At 50.7% G+C, this 18,817-nt stretch overlaps 1 protein-coding gene across 3 annotated transcripts in view; it reads right to left on the bottom strand.

Moving 5' to 3' along the window:
- LOC105182044 (uncharacterized) overlaps window positions 1-18,817 on the bottom strand; it is a 361,561-nt gene that overhangs the window by 57,023 nt on the left and 285,721 nt on the right. For all 3 annotated transcript variants that reach the window (XM_025303340.1, XM_011139187.3, XM_025303341.1), the window contains 2 exons: window positions 9,203-9,500; window positions 8,670-8,815 (listed from right to left, as the gene is read on the bottom strand). In XM_025303340.1, coding sequence (XP_025159125.1) covers window positions 8,670-8,815; window positions 9,203-9,500 — 444 coding nt within the window. The remainder of the gene's footprint in view (window positions 1-8,669; window positions 8,816-9,202; window positions 9,501-18,817) is intronic.

The raw sequence follows: 18,817 nt of genomic DNA on the forward strand, positions 1-18,817 counted from the left end.
TCGTAGATGGTCTACTTTATTGCGGCATCGGACATTATATAGCTTATGAAGGCGCGATGGTAGGGCGGCAGTTGATCCTGAATTCGAGAGCGTCTGCGAAGTGGGGAGGAGGGTGACGCGGGAGGAGATGGAGATGGAGAACTTCTGCCGGTGAATGAATGATCAATCGTTCCGCATATTGACTGGAATGGCGAGAGCGTCGAAATGAATTTTTATATACTGATCGCCCGTTGTTCGTTCGCTAATAAAACAAGGCGAAATGCACACAAAATTCGCCGGGAACATACATACACGGGGAGTTAATTGGGCGTAGCTATGCGAGAGGACGGAGAGGACGGAGGGGGGAGGGCGAAGGCGGGGAGCCGTCCGCTATTGTTGGAATTTTAGGCATCGTGGCATCGCGCGAAATTCATCCGGTCGAATTTCAGGACGAGAATTTTATTAACCCGCGGACACACATACTTAAGATGCATTCGAGCTCGGCGATGAGGCCATCGATATTGCGCGCCTCGCAAATGCCCGGACTTTGCAAATGCTCGATTTTGCATGACGTTCGCATTACTCGCTCGTACTGATAACGTTCTTGTATCGGGACGCAGCAACGGGATTATCTCAGTAACCAGTTAAAGAGAGAGAGAGAGAGAGAGAGAGAGAGAGAGAGAGAGAGAGAGAGAGAGAGAGAGAGAGGAGAGAGAGAGAGAGAGAGAGAGAGAGAGAGAGAGAGAGAGAGAGAGAGAGAGAGAGAGAGAGAGAGAGAGAGAGAGAGAGAGAGAGAGAGAGAGAGAGAGATAGTTTATTGACATCCTGGGGAAACAACCCCTTAGGTTTACATTAGAAAAACAGATACGCGCCGACGGACCTGTGATCGTGCAAAACATTAAAGAATGCATCAACATAATATAAAGTGAAATAACGCAAAGCAGCTATGGAGAGTGTGTCCGATCTCTCTTAATAATAATGATAGATATACTAATGAGTCGCGAGGACGCAAAAAGGAAAAAAGAAAAAAACGCGAAGCGCAAGGTTTTTTTGAAAAAGACAAAAAGTAACGCAAGATATGTACAACACAGGAGCATATAAGTGTAGCATATGCAGGAGGCTGCATACGCCGTTGTCTCTGCCTCAAGAAGGTAGTCGTATAGTCTGCGTCTGAATGCGGACAACGACATTAGAGAGACTATTTTGTCTGGCAGAGAATTCCAAAAACGGGCCGCCTGAACCACAAAGGATCGACACGTAAGTATCTCCGTGCGACATTTCGGTACGAGGAGCCTGCGGCCCGCAGCCCTCGTCTCCCTGGCCCTCGAAGGAGGTGCGGAGAAATAATCGTGATAGATATGATGGACCGCACGATAGAAAAATAGAAAACAACAAACAATCGATGTAGTACAGTCTCCGATTCTCCACAGAGAGCCAGTTGAGCCGCAACCGGGACAGAGTTAGTACGTGGTCGCGGCGTCGCAGATTTATCATAAAGCGTATACACGAATTCAAAGAACGCTGCAATCTGGTATTCAATACGCCCGGAAGATCGCAGAAAACGGCTGAATAACAATCGAAGTGTGGTAGAACAAGCACAGAAACCAATCGTTGCCGCATTTGTACATTGAAGAGCTCTCGATGCAATTTAAGTTGATAGAGACAAGTGCTAACCTTAGCACAGATTTTGTTGATATGTTCGATCCATGATAGATTTTCTGTGAGGATCAGACCTAGTGATTTAACGGACCGCTCGAAAGGAATGACGGAAGCACCCCAGTGGATGTCACCAACACTATCCAGGTCCAGGTGCCTGATGTACTGTCCACTCGCAATGCAAATTACCTTCGTCTTGCTCAAATTTAGCTGTAACTTGTTACGTGTTGCCCATGCACCAACCTCCCTCACATCGCGCGAGACTTCAGCGATAGGTAAATCCTCCGGATAACAGTGCAGGTAGATCTGCAGATCATCCGCATACAAAATGTGCTTAGTGTGCCTGAGTATAGTAGGTAGGTCATTAGTAAACAACGTAAATAATAATGGACCAAGCACACTTCCCTGAGGTACACCTGCCGCAACCGGCAACTAGACTGACATCTCACCATTAGGCCCCACGACAGCCTGCGACCTACCACCGAGATAAGACCCGAACCAGCGAACCACTTGGTTCGAGAGCCTGAAGGACTCTAACTTATTCATGAGAAGAGAATGGTCAACTGTGTCGAATACTCGGCTGAAATCAAAGAGTACGAGCAGCGTAACCATACGCCGATCACAGGCGAGTCGCGCGTCATCTACAACTAGGAAAGTAGTTTGAGTGCTATTACCCCCCTGAAAGCCAGCCTGATGTACGTCGAGAAGGTTGGAGGAGAGCAGAAGGTCGCGAAGCTGTGCATATACCAGCTTCTCCAACACCTTAGACACAGCATTCAGGATAGAGATTGGACGATAGTCGCCAGGCACAGTGGGATTGCGCACCTTCCCGATGGGAGTTATCAAGGAATTCTTCTATTCCGCAGGAAAGACCGAATTCATCAGAGAGTAAGAAAGGAATACATCTACGATGAACGGAATGTAACAGAAAGGCATAGTTTCAAATGCTTAATTGAGAGACGGTCACGACCACGTGCATTTGAGGAAAAGTAAGCAACACACTGTAGTATTTCCTCAGGATAGACGTGATGGAAGAAAAAGGCTCCGCATCAGTAAAAGAACGACGGCCAGGAGAGACGACACCAGCGGCAGTGGAGGAAGTGAAGGAAGCCTCGGTCAGGACAGAAGAAGATACAGTCGTAGACGCGATAAAATGGAAGTTGAATTCACTTAGATCGATTGACACCATGCTCTGCGTGCGAGATCGCAGCTGGCCGAGGCGACACAACTCGCGTCAAATCTGCGACGGTTGATGCAGGTGGTCGAAGCAGTTCACGTAATAGCGAGCGCGAGCCGCCCTCAGCCGGGACTGTACCATACACAGTCTGTCCCAGATACGATGAGACTGGTTCCATCAAAGTTCTTAGCGCAGCGATATCTATGAGTGAATGATGGTAGGTGAATGTTCTACCCTTCATCTACTTAACCTCAAAATTTGAGCGAATTCGGATTGATATTTCACTGTGGTTTGACATTTTATGTAAAGTCACTTTGTGTACGTCGGTCGAAAAACCAACTTTTAAATTGGGTAAAAGTGGTGCAGAAACGTACGAAACGCTAAAAAATGTGTACGGGGATGAATGCATGTCCCGTGCACAGGTTTTCCGTTGGTTTGGCCGATTCCGTGACGGTCGCGAGGACCTTGCAGACGATGACCGAGCACCGCCGCCAAAAACCACTCGCAATGAAGAAAACATCGAGAAAGTCAAAGAAATTCTTCGAAGCGACCGCTGTGTGTCTGCCCAGATAGTATCTGGGAGTTCTACAACGATTGTGGGCTAGAATTCGACGAGTTCAACCGGAATATCGAGAGCCAGGCAGTTGGTTTTTGTTGCACGATAATGCACCATCGCACAAAGCCATCATGGTACGTGAATTCTTGACCAAAAAAGGCATCATTGTTATCGATCATCCACTGTATTCACCTGATTTGGCTCCGTGCGACTTCTGGCTATTTCCCAAACTCAAATTGCCGATGAAAGGAAATCGTCTCGATACCATCCCGGTCATCCAAAAGACTTCGACCGCCATACTAAAGGCCATTCCAGCCGATGAGTATAAAAAATGTTTCGACAAATTTATTGAACGTTTCCAGCGCTGTATTGACTCAGAAGGAGACTATTTTGAATAAACAAGAATAAAAAATCAAAATAATAAACGCTTTGTATTTTTTTAGACCAGTCTCATTGGATCTGGGACAGACTGTGTATTCCTCATCGTTCTAAACTCAGCGTACACCGACAGCAGGTGTATGCAGAGAAAAAGCTTACGCAGCCTGTTTCTTCTCCTCATCAGGTTTTTGATATCCGAGGTAATCCATGACGCCGGGGATCGAGACGGGAACACACACGGCGCAGCGGTGCACGACGTTGTATCGCATTTAGAATATTAACACTATAACTATATACAAGGCCATCCAGGATAGTACCTGGAGCAGTCGCAAGCCCCGACTCAGCACCAACACAATCGCGAAAGCGAGTCCAGTCAGCATTGACGAGATCGCCATGGAGAGCCCCTCCATGTTAATATACGCAATATCTCGAAACTCAAAACATCTCGCTTCATATTTCGCTTTCGTATTCCGACATTGTACTCGATACAAATGAGATAATGTCCCGATAGAAAAAAGGAACCCCGAGATTTGCCCCGATGCCGCAATACTATCTCAATGGAGTCGACTGCAAAAACGTCAAGTCAGGTGTGAGATGTGGCGGTATGACAGGTTGCCTCGTAGGGCACGATATTACAACCAAGACGCATAATCAGGTTCTTAATAAGAATCAAAGTTATCAGCTGATCAATTAAAGTCTCCAACGATGGCAGCATGCCGGACACAGCGTCCGGCACAAGACGAGAGAGAGAGAGAGAGAGGGAGAGAGGGAGAGAGAGAGAGAGAGAGAGGGGGAGAGAGAGAGAGAGAGAGGGAGAGAGAGAGAGGGAGAGAGAGAGAGAGAGAGAGAGAGAGAGAGAGGGAGAGAGAGAGAGAGAGAGAGAGAGGGAGGGAGAGAGAGAGAGAGAGAGAAGAAACACCCAGTTTGTTGCCTTATGCATTATCGTGATATTACCGCGTCGTTGTTTATTCGATCGCGATTGCAATTTCTAATACGGAGCTCGGGAGGCCGCTCTTCTCTTTTTGCATCAGAATTGTAAATTTGGTGCCTCGTGCGTGGAATGATAAATACTGGCGTTCGTTCGTAGCCGGTTCCCCGGAGATTCGTACGTGACTCAGTCCGGAGAATGGCTTTTTGCTCCTCGCGGAGCGGTGGATTGAGCTTTTCGATGCTTCTTCCCGTCGCGAGGAGGATAACCACGAGAGATAACTGCGAACGAGTGGTGAATTAAATCGAAGTCAATATTTCCCTTGAATTATAAAAGGACCGTGAAAGAGAGATACCGCGAGCATAGACTGGTCCGGTCGAACCGAACATTTCTTCGTCTTCTTCATCTCCTCCTCCTCGACTCGAGAAATAATTCATTGTAAATTTGGCTGATTCGCGCACTGCCGATAGATTCCAATCGGTTCAAGCTGGAGGAGGGGGGGGGGTGAGGGAGGGGAGAGAGAGGAAATCCTGCACTTTCGTCGGGGAAATCCGAGGGTAATCGCGTTCGGTGCTTGACGAGTCGCGCAAGCGCTCACGAGCTCGCCTATAATGAGCGCGGGTGGCTTAATTAATCCCTAAAACAAAAAAAAAAAGGAAAAAACGAAACAGGACACGACAGGACGAAATACTCCCGGGAGCGGGAACGGAGACCTCCTCCAGCGCGCGTGATGAAAATCCAATCAGCGTATTATTAATCTCGCGAATGACAGCTTTATTATATCCGTTAATGTTCGCCGGCCGATTAAAACGAGTCGATTCGCTTTTTACACACGCGCGTCCGCGTCGTCGTGCCCACGCATGTGTGATATCGCGCGTATGGCCGAGTATCGCGCAGCCGGGCGTTAATTACCGCCAATGATCTCGCGCGATATCCAGTAAGCCTGATGCGCGGTTATTAACTTGGCGGCGGTAATTTATATTCGATTACATCCGCGCCGTTTATATCGCGTCCGAAATCGCAAGTAAGCACCCTCTCCCCGCCCTCCCGACCGGCCGTCGTCCCCCTCACTCCTGCACTCCTGCGCACCCGGTCGACATCCTGATAGCACGATTTGTCTCGCGACAAATGTCATCAACGCGATCGCCAGCCCTGGCCAGGCCGTCTCGCTGGCGAAATTCGCCGGCGATTCATCGCCGAACGTCGCGGAATTTTCGACTTCATTGCTCCCCGAATGAGAGGATTGCAGCTCTCCGTTCCGTTCCGCGCGAGTCCGCGCTTTTTCCGATACGGAATCCGGGAGCGGTGGATAAAGGGGTAAAAGGAGGATTCAAGGAGACGGGCACAGAGAGGCGAGAGGGAAAGCACCAGCGGCAGGGGGGAGGGAGTAAGAGTAAGAGGAGGCGGACGGACGCGACCAGTGGATCAAACCGAATCCAATAACTCCCGTGGGATTACAACTCTGGCCCACGGGAACCAACCGTATCCCGAAGGAATGGCGCGAGTGTGAGGCGAGGGAGGCCGGTTGGTTGGTCGGTCGGTCGGTCGGTCGCTCGGTCGCTCGGTCGGTCGGACGAACGGAAGTTTCGAGAGGTGGCTCGTTCGGGGGAAAGAGGCAGCGGTTGGCAGCCTTCTTCTTCTTCTTCTTCTTCTTCTTCTTCGAGACGACGATATTTCGTGGAGCTCGAGCCGAATGTACGACGAGACGGCGCGGACTGCATTTGTATCAGCCGGTATATCGAGCGGGATCCGGAAGAAACCGCTCGGCTTTCTTACAGAGTGTAGAAAACAGAGAGAGAGAGAGAGAGAGAGAGAGAGAGAGAGAGAGGGAGAGAGTGTTATCCGCGAGTTATCGGACACGTAACCCAATATTACTCCGTCCGGTGATCGCAATAATTGCGGCCGCTTTTTATATATCGGAAACGCTCGGACCCTCGGGCGCAATCGAGCAATCGAGTGACGCGAGACAAACGGCAAACGGCCGTGCCGCCACCGCCGCCGCTATCACCACCGCCGCCGCCGCCGCCGCCGCCGCCGCCGCCGCCGCTAAATGATAAGAAAATACCGTCGTTCAATCACGAGCTTGTCAGGTTCAACGGTTTCCGTGACGCGCCTCGCAAGTTCCCGGCAAATTGAATTTCTCGAGGCGCCGCCGCCGTCGCCGCCGCGTTTCCCGCTCGCGGGGGCGGCGGCGGCGGCGGCGGTGAATCGCGACGTTATACGTACGCGGATATATACGATCGTGTGTGTCGACGCGTTCTCGCACGAGCTCGCCCGCTCGCTCGCGAGAAGGAACTGCGAAGAAGCGGGACGCGAGAGAGACGAGAGACAAGAGAGAGAGAGAGAGACAGAGAGAGAGAGAGAGAGAGAGAGAGAGAGACAGAGAGAGAGAGAGAGAGAGAGAGAGAGAGAGAGAGAGAGAGAGAGAGAGAGAGAGAGAGAGAGAGAGAGTGGCCGGTGGTTCGCAGCCGCCGCTAGGCGCGCGCGATAGTCGCCTCGCGAGGAGGAGGCTGTAACTTATAAGTCGTTCGCGGGATTTTGACAAATCGTCCAACCCCGACCAGTTCTCCCCGAGTCTCTCTTTGCCTTTTTTCTTCCGCCGTCTCTCTTGCCTTTTTTTCTGCCTCCTGCCCGCGCCGCCGCCGCCACCGCCGCCGCCGCCTCGCTCCTCCTTTTCCAGCCGGCTCTCCCGGTGCCGGCGCTGCCGGGGCACTAAATCCTCGTGCCATGCCGCGCGAAAACTTTTTCCCACGAAGTTGGAGTTTTCCCGGGTTTATCGGCGGTGCGGGTAGTTTTTACTTGGCAACTCTTTTTTCTCCTGCCGCGCGCGCGCGCGCCCGGCCGGTCTTCTCTCCCTCCCCTTCCGCTCTCTCCCCTCGTCAGTGTTTCCTTCCCTTCCTCCCTCCCTCCCTCCCTCGCGATCGTCTTTACGTGGGTCAGATAAAACCCCACGGCCACGCAAATCAAGCGGAACGAGCGCCTCCGTCGCCGATCAGCCGAGCGAGAGCGAGAGCGAGCGAGCGAGAGAGAGAGCGAGAGAGAGAGAGAGAGAGAGAGAGAGAGAGAGAGAGAGAGAGAGAGAGAGCCGAGCGATCGATACGATATCGCGAAAGGGACACCACGCGCGATCAAGTTTATCGAGGTATATTCTAGATTAGCTTAGCAACTGCTTCATTAATATCTCGTTTCGGCGCGATAACATAGACCCTGCTCGCGTTTCATACCGAAAACGTGGTCGTCGTCGGTCGCACCATAGCGAGATAGGGCTCGCAATATCATTCGGCGAACGTCTCGTGGAATTTTCTCCCCATACCGATTACATCCCCGAGACGGCGCGACTCGTCGCCGCGCGTTGTCTCGGCGTGTTCGAAGGGGCCGAGTATGCACGAGTATGCCGCGGAACCGCGTCCGGTCCTGATGAATTTTTCAAATCGCGCGCGGAGAGTGCTGAAGTCTCGCGAGCCACAGCTTTCGCTCGGCTCCCCGCGAAATTCCTGCTCGTGTCTCTCGTGTCTCTTCGGGGTCCACTTGCATCTTCCGTGCTTTACTCGACGTCGCTGACGGTACGCTCGCGTCGCATCCGGTCTTGCCCGCGCATACTCAGCGTGCGCACACTTTACAAATTGCGAAAATAGCCGCGGTCTAGTTTCCGCGACCAGGAGGAAGGACGGAAAGAAAGAGAAAAAGAGAGAGAGAGAGAGAGAGAGAGAGAGAGAGGAAAAGGGCAGAGAGGGGGAGAGAGCGGGAGAGAGAGAGGGAGGGAGGGAGAAAGAGGGAAAATGCAGTACTTCCCGGTGAAGCTTCGCGTCGGCGACGCTATTCCGCGAGGCGAGATCGCAAAGAGCCGGCGATACTACCTCCTGGCTGGAAACGTAAAAAGATGCCTCGCGCATTTCAATAACATGAGGCGAGCAACAGCGAACTTTGTCGACGAGACACTTGGCGAAAATAGAAAAGCGCAAGCTGCGGAGAATGAGAGAGAGGATTGTACTCACTGACTAGGGTGAGGAAGGGTATACTGTGCTGCTGAAAATAGGGCGGGCTGCATGCTTCTTCCGGTCTAGATACCGCATTTCCCGTTTGCACCTCGATCACGTGGCCGTCTCTTCGGTAGAATGTCATGCACATAAAACCGCTCCGACTGGAAAAAGAAGGACGAGAGAGAATCCATGAGAGCGATGTCTCGCCGGGCTGATATTTCGCCGCTTGAATCGCGCTCGCCGCGCGTGCGCGTGTCTCGGCGACAAATAGCGCGCGAGCGATAAAGCTGAAGCGCGAGTCCGAGGTAATTCCGTTATCCGCGCCGCGTCTTCTCTCACTGAAATGTCGGCGCGCGTTCTCTCTCTCTCTCTCTCTCTCCCTCTCTCGCGAAAGAGAGAGAGAGAGAGAGAGAGAGAGAGAGAGAGAGAGAGAGCGCGCGACTTGCGCCCGTCGCCGTTCATTTCCGCGGCAAGCGACGCGTCGCTTCGAGAGCATCTCCGAGAGAGGCGAACGAGAGATCGCGCGAGCGGAACGGACGAGCTCTCACCAGCCGACGGTGAAGTGCGCCACCAGCATTGTCATCGTCATGGTCTGCGCGCCGTTGGACTGCTTGATGCTGTTGCACAGGATCTTCATGTCCTGATCCTCTTGGCCGGGCACGTATTGCGCGTCCGCCGAGCCGCTCTCGAGCCTCGGCGAAGTCGCGTTCGATCTCGTGACGTGCAGCGACGCGTTGCGCGGATGAAACGTGTAGGACCTGGCCAAGTCCAGGGTGTGCCAGGTAAGCCCGCCGTTGGAGTGTCCAGTCAGCCAATTGGGGAATCGGCACTCGCCCGGTGATGAGACTGAAATCAGCCAAGCCCGAGCAAAAGATTATTAGGATCACGAAGCAAAAGCCCCAATAAGGCTGAAAGTAGCATGTCTTAAAAAGGGATGCCTCGTTACCACGTCAGGCCCCGAGATGGATCTTTTAGGGATACCTTAGATCTTGCGAAATAAGGCTTTGATAAGGAAAACTGATGAGGGCCTTGGAAAGATTTTTTAGGGATGCCTAAAGATTTAATAAATTAAGGCTTTGATAGGGAAAGCTGAGAAGGGCCTTGGAAGGATCTTTTAGGGATGCCTTAGATTTTACGAAATTACACTTTAACTTGGTAAACTGATGTGGGCCTTAGAAGGATCTTTTAAGAGAGGATGCTTTAGATATACGAAGTCAAGTTTTGTTATAGAAAATTAATAAGATCTGAAACGAGTAACAAAATTTTCATAGTTTAGTATTGTTTTAGTAGGTACGCTTTATCTGGTTCTTTTAAAGATTTCTTAATTGCGGCGCAATTAAAAACAAATTTTATTAATTTTATTAGGACGGCGATTTTATTAGGTGCCATATTCATTAGTCTCTTCCAAGGATTTTTCTAATATCGCCTTCGTTTAAAAATGTAGCAAACTTTAATAAAAACAGTAGCAGGATTTTTATGCGTAAAGAATGCTGTATTTTATTGTAAAGTTATATTTTTATGTGTTATATTTTAAAAATAAAAAATTCTTGTATGCCAACAAGTTTATAAAGAAATTACAGTTTACATTTCTTGGAATGAAAGGAACGAATATTTTCGAATTCAAACAATAATATAAATATTTCTTTAGAAGGCTCTATTAGTATTGTCTTATAAGTCTCTGTTGATATATTGCCTCAGAAGGCCTTTATAATATTGCTTTATAAGGACCCGTTAAACCATTTGTTACACATCTCAGAGCCCTGTATCCCTCTACGGCCCGATTAATGTTACGGAAAAATAATCAGGCCCTTACCAGAGAACCCTATTAATTTTTCCACTCGGGAGGAAGGATGCGCGTTTCCGATGAAAAATACGTCGCTCTCGAGATCGGCAGGATGCGCGGGGTACGCTTCTAGACGCTCGGCAAACGCCCGCTCGGCGCGAATTGGGGATCTCGGATTAAAAAGCGGCCCAGTCGCGCGCGCGTTGGACGGGCGGGAAAATAAACAAATAAAAAAAATAGACCGAAGCGAGCGATTTTCTCCGCGGGCTTATATCGGGCCATGGCCGCGAAATTCATGGAAATTCGTTCGCCGCCTGGCGACCCGGGTCTCGCGTTTCCTCGTTAACCCGGCCAATCGCGCCGGTCGCGCGCGTCACGTGAAAAACGTCCGGTCGCGCTTGCCTCTTCAGCGCCGTAAAGCGGCCGATCCTCCGGAGCGGAGCGGAGCGGAGCGGCCGCGTCGCGCCGCGCCGCTGACAGAGGCGGGTTCTGTCCGCCGCCGAAAATTCCGCAGCCCCCATGAGCGCCGTCAGCGAGCGTCAGGATCGTAAAGTCCTCGTCCGTGTGTCGCGCGCGGGGGGGGGGGGGGGGCGAGGGATGTGTGACGGTCGATAAAACCGTCGACGTGCGCTACTTGCGACGGCGGAGCGGAATCGACGCGCGATATCTCGCGGTCCATCAGGTCTCCCTCTTTTCCATCCCTTTCCGCCCCCCTCCAACCCCGCCCTTTTTCACATCGCGTCCACCTCGCCTGGTCGCATCTCGCGGTAGCACGGCCGCATCGACCGACGCTCGCAACAGAGTCGCGGTGGCAGCTTCGCTTCCGGTCGCGGGGTGTAAAATCGGAGCGCCGGCAGGGAGGAGGGGGAGGAGAGCACTTTGGTTCGCGTCGAGTGGACGTCCGCACAGAGCGCGGAGGGTAGCTCGAGGTAGCCGGGGCGGAAGGTCGCTCGGTCGCTCGGTCGTCCGCTCGAGAAGAGGAGGGAGAGTTAACGGAGCGCGCGCGTTGGGCGCGCACCGGTTTTATGGCACATAAAGGCATTGTTACCCGCCGCGCCGCGAAGAATGGAAATAATTCAGCGCGGCCGGCCGACCGGCCGGCCGGCGATAAGTTCGCGACCGAGATACAAATTCCGCGATCGTAAAAATCAAATGGAGGCGTCGGTGTCATCCTCGCGCGAGCGGCTGCTCGCGGCGATTTATCGCGGATAGAGCGCGCAGGTTACGACGACGAGGATCGGAGTCGGCTTCTCCCGTTCTCGGTCAGCCTGTGTTTCTCTCGGATCGGACGTTGCAACGCGCGGCTCTATCGCCCGCGTCATCCGTTTGCCCGGCGTATGCGTGTGCCGCCGTGAAACAAAAAGAAAAAAGAAAAACAACGACGAGCGAGATGTCGCGCGGCGGGAGCGCGCGTGCCGGTAAAATTCACCGTTCGGTAAAACTCCGCGTCGGGGATGATTCGTGTTACCGATTACGAATTACGTGTCCGCGCGATTTCGCCTTTAATCGATTCGGTGTAGTCAGCACGCGCGTTCACTCGGCGATGCATTAAACAAGAGTCGCGATAACAGCGCGCTTCTGTCTCTTGGCTCGCGACTCTTCGTCGGGCTACTCGTCGCTTTTGAACCTCGACTCTCTCTCTTTCTCTCTCTCTCTCTCTCTCTCTCTCTCTCTCTCATCCTGCTCCCCCTCTCTCTTTCTCGCTCGACATCGCTAAAATCACGGAAGCGCGCGACCTGGAGACTCGCGCCGAGAGCGTATCGTCGTTCTAGCCGCGCGACGGTCGCGTTTGTGCGAGAAAGTCGGCCAACGACGGCCGCCGCGATTGACATTTAATCATGTTTTTCCAGAAATTAAGTTTCCAAAATTGCCGTTGAAATGTGTTGTTAGCGCGACGGCCGGCTTTGCGCGACGTCGAACGAGTTTAACTGCTTCGGATCGAGCCTCGTGCAATTTTGAGCGAATTACAAGTAATTGTAATGCAGATAAAGCGACGGTAATTCGGCGGAATATGCGTTATGTCGTGATTATGAATTTATATAGGAATTAATAATTGGATGGATGTGCGCGTACACGCGCGCGCGCGCGCGCGCGCATGCTGGGAATTATGTCGATTTCGACATATGTGCGTATTACGCTTGTGCCGGTTATATGGCGGCAATCGTATTTGACAAACGTTCGACATTCGTATTATCCGCGAGTATTCTTTTGTGGGCGCGACTGAATTGGGTTAAAGCAATTCGGTTGGCCCTGATAATCCGAGATAGAACAGAGGGCGAAATATATAAATTGCATAATCGTAAAACCGAACGGATAACACGCCTCTTTCGCGATTCCCGCCCGCGCCCTCACCTCTTCCGGCGCGCGTTCTCCGCTCTTTTCTTCCTTCCTTTTCTTTTCTCTTTTAAACATATCCACTCCAGATCCAGATGTGCTTCGTTTTCGTTTCGGTTTAACGATTTTCTGCTTTGCGCGATGCTCCTTTTCTTTTCTACACTTTGTCCTTATTTCTTCCCTTTTTTTTTTTACATTTTATCCTTTTTTCTCCCTTTTTTTTTTTACATTTTTCTCACAGTCTATCTACGTTCCAATTTATCTAGAAAGAGAAGGGGAGGTAACGGAAAGAAAAAAGGAAGAAAACAAAAGGAACGGGGCGCGAAAGCCACGAATATTTCTGCGTTGGCGATTTTAATTTCTCCTCCGCGCGTACACTCCTGTTTCTCCCCCTCCGTGCCGGCTAATCCTCCGCCAATTAACAACAACGACGGCCAAATCGCGCACGGTCGTTTCGAAGTTTTCGCCTAAAGACCGTCCGATTCAACTAATGTAAATTCTCCGGAAACTGCGCGCAACACACGGCGGCGCGGTGGTGCAGGTCTTACACGCTACATCGCCTTGTTAATCGCTAACGACTGCTAACAATAGCGCGAGGCAATATTTACGCTTCCTCTTAACCTGTTATGGAACTTCGATTCGCGCCTCGCGCGCGCGCGAGCGCGAACGTGCGCTTTGAAAAATTTCACAGAGAAATCCCTCTCTCCAGCCCGCCCACCGTTGTCTGGTAAAACGATCCGAGATTACGTTGTTCTTGGAATTTCACGAGCGAGTAATTGGCGCAGTTTGTATATTCTCGCGTTGTGCCGACGACGACGACGACGACGACGACGACGACGATCGCTCGGTCGGTCGTTCGACTGCTTGACTCTGCCCGAAACGCGCGCCGCGCGCCCGTGCCCGTGAGAGAGCGAGTTGCGAATAACGCTGTCTCGCAATTTTCCCCAGATATATTTACTCTGAGCAAAGTAGATGCCGCAGCTAATTGAACAAACTTGGAATCTCGACCGAAGCGGCGCGGATGCGCGGTTAATAAGGGCTCGCGCGCTCCCTACGTACAATACACGCAAGTATATACGATACGTACAGTACATACGGTATATACGGTACATACAGGTATATACGGTACTTACAGGTATATACGGTATGTACGGTACACATACGATAGATACGGTACACGCAAGTATATACGGTGCGTACCGTACGTACAGTACACACGGTAGATACACAGTATACACTGTACAATACGTACACGTACACACTACACGTACTGTACACGTACAATACGTACGGTACATACGGTATGTATAATATACGTACAGTACACACGGTAAATACGGTACATACAAGTATACATGGTACGTACGTATGTACGGTACATACACATATATGCGGTACGTATGTGTGTGTACGTGTTGTACGGTACCGTGTGTACCGTACGGTATATACGTACGATACCCACGGTAGATACGGTATATACACACAAGTATATACGGTACGTATGGTACATACAGGTATGTACGATATGTATGAGTATGTACAATATGTACGGTACGGTACAGTAGATACGGTATATATACGTCAGGCACGTATGATACATACAAGGACGTACAGTACATACCGTATATATATATATATATACGGTATACGATATATATGTACGGTATATATATATTTGCGGTACACACAGTAGATACGATACCGTACATATGGTACATACGATACATGCAGGTATATACGGTACGTACGGTACGTGCGGTACACACGGTATATACGATATATACATACGGTATGTACGGTACACGGGTGGATAGCAGAGGATGAGGGCGCGATATGTGGAAGCGACGACAGCAACGACTCCGTGCACAGGCCAAAGTAGGACAAAAGAAAGTCGCGGATCGAAGCATGGGGAGGGGCAGAGCGGGTGAGGCGGGAAGGTTCAATGTTAATCCATTTTTCCGCATCCCTTCGCCCGGCCGTCCTTCCGCCTTTGCCTCGCGCTTTTTCTCCTAAGCGCGGATCGTAATATTAACGACGGCGAAGCTTGCATCCCCCAAGGCTTGTCTCTGCCTCCGCGTTCTTAAGCCTCCCTTACCGACCCTCTCCAGCCCTTTCCCCCTGCTTCTCGCCGCTGCTTGCCTACGCTCGTTTTCTCTTCTTCTTCTTCTTCTTCTTCTTTCTTCTCGTCCTCCTCCTTCTCCTCGTCTTCCGCATCTGCCTCTTTTGCTTCTTCCTCCTCTTCTTCCTCTTCTTTTCTTCGGCTTAAGTTTTATGCGCGTGTCGGTGACTCCCACTCGACTTAAAACGATTTGCCGAAGAAAGTGGCAATTGGAGAGGCGCGCGAAGAGAACGCTGCAGAGAGGCGGCGGAAGAAGGTTGCTTGGTTGCCGCCGGGGGGTAAATGCGCGGAGTGGCGGTGGGGCCGGAGGAGGGCAGGCAGGGAGGATCGTGAAAATCCACCGGAGTGAAATCCGTTAACGAAGTTTGTCGTGAGACTGTGCGGAGCAAGATACGGGTTTGCAAACTCGGGAGACGGAGGTACGGCAATGAGAGACAAGGACCAAGTCGGAAGGGCGAGCGAGGGGCGGATGGCTGGGTGAAGGTGAGGAGCGTGGATTGAGCGAACGGGAGGGAGGGCGATAAAAAGAGCACGAATGCGGAAAAGTCGTGCAAATATTACATTCTCTTCCCACCCCCCCCCCCTCCCCTTCCGACGCTGAGGACGCGCGTGTTGACGCGTTCGATTAGCGCGCGTCCTGCGAGCGCGCAATTTCCGGGTCTCGCGGGGAACGGCAGCGACGGGGGAGGTCGCATGGGGTTGCTTGGATTCTATCGCTGCTCTTTTGGCGCGCGATACACCGCACTATCGCGTCGTTTCGCACCGGCATAGCGTTTTGATAAAGTTCATTCGTCTCATCGCCGATTAGCGTTCGCTCAGAGCCGTCCAGTCGCGGCTTTATTTTCTTGCCAACGAATGTCGTCCGCGAAACTTTCTCATCCAACACGAACGCCCCGAGCAAAAAATTGTTAAGGCCGTTCTCATGAAGCATAAGGCCCCGATAGGGCTGAAAGTAAAATGCCCTAAAAATGGATGCTTCATTATTACCACATCGGGCTCCGGGATGGATCTTTCAGGGATACTTTAGATTTTAGGAAATAAGGCTTTGATAAGGAAAACTGATGAGAGTCATAGAAGGATTTTTTAGAGAATGCCTTGGATTTAATAAATAAGATTTTGATAGGGAAAGTTGAGAAGGGCCTTAGAAGGATTTTTTAGGGATGCGTCAGATTTTATAATATTTTATAAAATTTGTTTACTTTATGTATTAGAAATAACGCTTTAACATGGGAAACTGATATGGGCCTTAGAAGGATCTTTTAAGAGAGGGTGCTTTAGATATATAAAATCAAGTTTTGTTATGGAAAATGAGATCCGAAGCGTGTAATAAAACTTCATAGTTTAATATTGTTTAGTACGCTCTATATCTGGTTCTTTTAAAGATTTCTTAATTACAGCGCAATTGAAAACAAATTTTATTAATTTTATTAGTTGCCATATTCATTAGTCTCTTCCAAGGATTTTTCTAATATTGCCTTTGTTTTGAAATGCAGCAAGCTTTCATAAAAACAGTGGCAGAATTTTTATGCGTAAAGAATGCCATATTTTATTGTGAGGTATGCTATATTTTTAAAATAAAAATTTCTTGTTCTATACTAACAAGGTTATAAAGAAATCAAGAAATTACAGTCCAAATTTCTTGGAATGAAAAGAAGGAATATTTTTACTCAAGCAATAATAAAAATATTTTCTTGTGAGGCCCTATCAATATTGCCTTATAAGGCCCTTATAATATTGCCTTATAAGGACCTGTTTGTTACACATCCCGAGCAGAACATCGTCCCGTATTAAAACCCAGTCCGGTTTCCAAATTTCAAATGGGGCCTGGATAACTTTATCGGATCCGGCACGTAATAAGGAGTGAAACGCACTGCTGCATAATGCCCTGATAAAATTGCCTGAAATCGAGAAACCTGATCAAATGTCCATCAGGACCGAATCAGGCATCCAAATAATGACGTCATTGCTGGTCAGGGTATAATCCGGAAAATATTGTAAGACAATTGCCACATTCCGATCGGATAAAGACCACTCATAATACCTTCTTATGGATTGCCCAGTCATGCTATATCAGGCATAAAAAATTGCCGTATTTGATTTCTGTTCGGGTATACATCTTGTAGGGTCTTTGTCTTTTTATCCCTATTAGGGCCCGATTGATGTTAGGGAAAAAAAAAGTAATCCGGCCCTTACCAGAGCCCTATTAATTCTTTTACTCAGGGCGCTGCTTCGAGTCGGCTCTTCATCGGCGATGCCGCGCAACAACAATCAGGCGGCTGGACATCGGTCACTTTTCACGGTGGATCTTATGTTGCGTCGGACGGGGACGGGGTTGGTGTGCAGCGACGCGTATCCGATTTCACAATCGCGCCTCTCAGATACAGGCGAGGCGGCGCCTGGTGCCCGAATCCTGTTTATCACCCCTTTGCCCGCCTCATTCTCCTGCACTCCGGTCGCTTTTGTCCTCGTCCGATAATTTCTATGGATATCGCGATAACATCGCGGTCGCAATTCATTACGCGGAGTATCGCCATCGACCCCGCGGGCGGCAGGCCGGGGGGTTGAAACACCGAGCGAAATTAAGGAAACATGAGATATTTACGAGCGTGAAATATCTGTGTACATTTCGGATCAAAAGACTTCGGTGGGGCCGACGCGACGGGGAGAGAGAGTGGGGCTGCGGAATAGAAGAGCCGCGGGTATTACGATGTTGTTTAATCCAACGTTATTTATTCCGTCGGCACGAGCACGGCGGAAATTTCGCGCTCCGTGGAAATCGCGAGGCGGAAAAACGTACGTACATACGTCTGTCGGTCGGTCGGTCGGTCGACTTCCGAGCTGATGGCGCCGCTCGTGGTGATGATGGCGGAGCAGGTAGATGGTGGAGGCTGAGGGCGTGCGATCGGCGAGCAGAGCGAGAGCGGTTTCGCGGCGCGTGTTGTTGAAGCCTAGCAGCCCGGCGCGGCGGTCGGTTCCATTGGCCGAGAATTTTCATATCCTCCCCCTTTGCGATGATATTTATCAAGCGTAATGCGCGAGCGTGAAGCCCGGTAATTATATATGAATCCATTAACGAAGCGAGATGGGATTGCGAGCTCGAGATGAAAAGCGAGTAAGACGGAAACGCGCGCACGCCAAAGAGAGAGAGAGAGAGAGAGAGAGAGAGAGAGAGTGAGAGAGAGAGAGAGAGAGAGGGGAAGGGAAATGAGAGGATGAGAGGAGAGAGGGGGGGCCAGGGGACGAGAAAGAGAGAGATAGTAGTGCCGTTGGCGTAGACGTCGCGCAAACACGCTCTTCTTATTCATGGAACGAAAAACCCGTACAGCACGTTGATTAGCAATTCTTTCAAGTGTACATTTACATTAACCGCGCGCGCGTGGCCGCGGCGCGTCCATTCCCGGCGCTGGCATTTTGCAAGTTATAATTTAATATTGTCGAGTGCTGCGGGCGCGTCCCGCTTAAGATGTTACGCGACCTCGTTGGCGATCGTTATGCAAGTGCTGTCGGAGACGCAAACGGTGTCTTAGAAGCGTCGCCGTCGCCGCCGCCGCCGCCGCCGTCGTCGTCGTCGTCGTCGTCGTCGTCGTCGTCGTCGTCGCCGTCGTCGGCGGCGGCGGCAGCGGCTGCGACCTGCGATCTGCGCTGGGCGCGGCGTCGGCCGTGTAAAAAAAGGAGAGATTTCGAAAATCCGTGCCGGCCGGAAAATAACGATAAATTGAAACGCCCGGCCGCGTGTCCCGATGGGAATCCTCGTCAAGCACGTATTTACACTGTAATAATTAAAATCTACGAGTGAGCGGCGCAAATGGAAAAATTTTAACGATGATAAATCGCGGTGGACTAGGTGGAAGGCACGATCCCCGCTGATGCGATTTATTACCGCGCGATATCTCATGACAATTAACAGTTTCCCCGCCCGCGCCCCGC

This window comes from Harpegnathos saltator, unplaced genomic scaffold (genome assembly GCF_003227715.2).
Source record: "Harpegnathos saltator strain DR-91 unplaced genomic scaffold, Hsal_v8.6 scaffold54, whole genome shotgun sequence".
Classification (NCBI taxonomy): domain Eukaryota; kingdom Metazoa; phylum Arthropoda; class Insecta; order Hymenoptera; family Formicidae; genus Harpegnathos; species Harpegnathos saltator.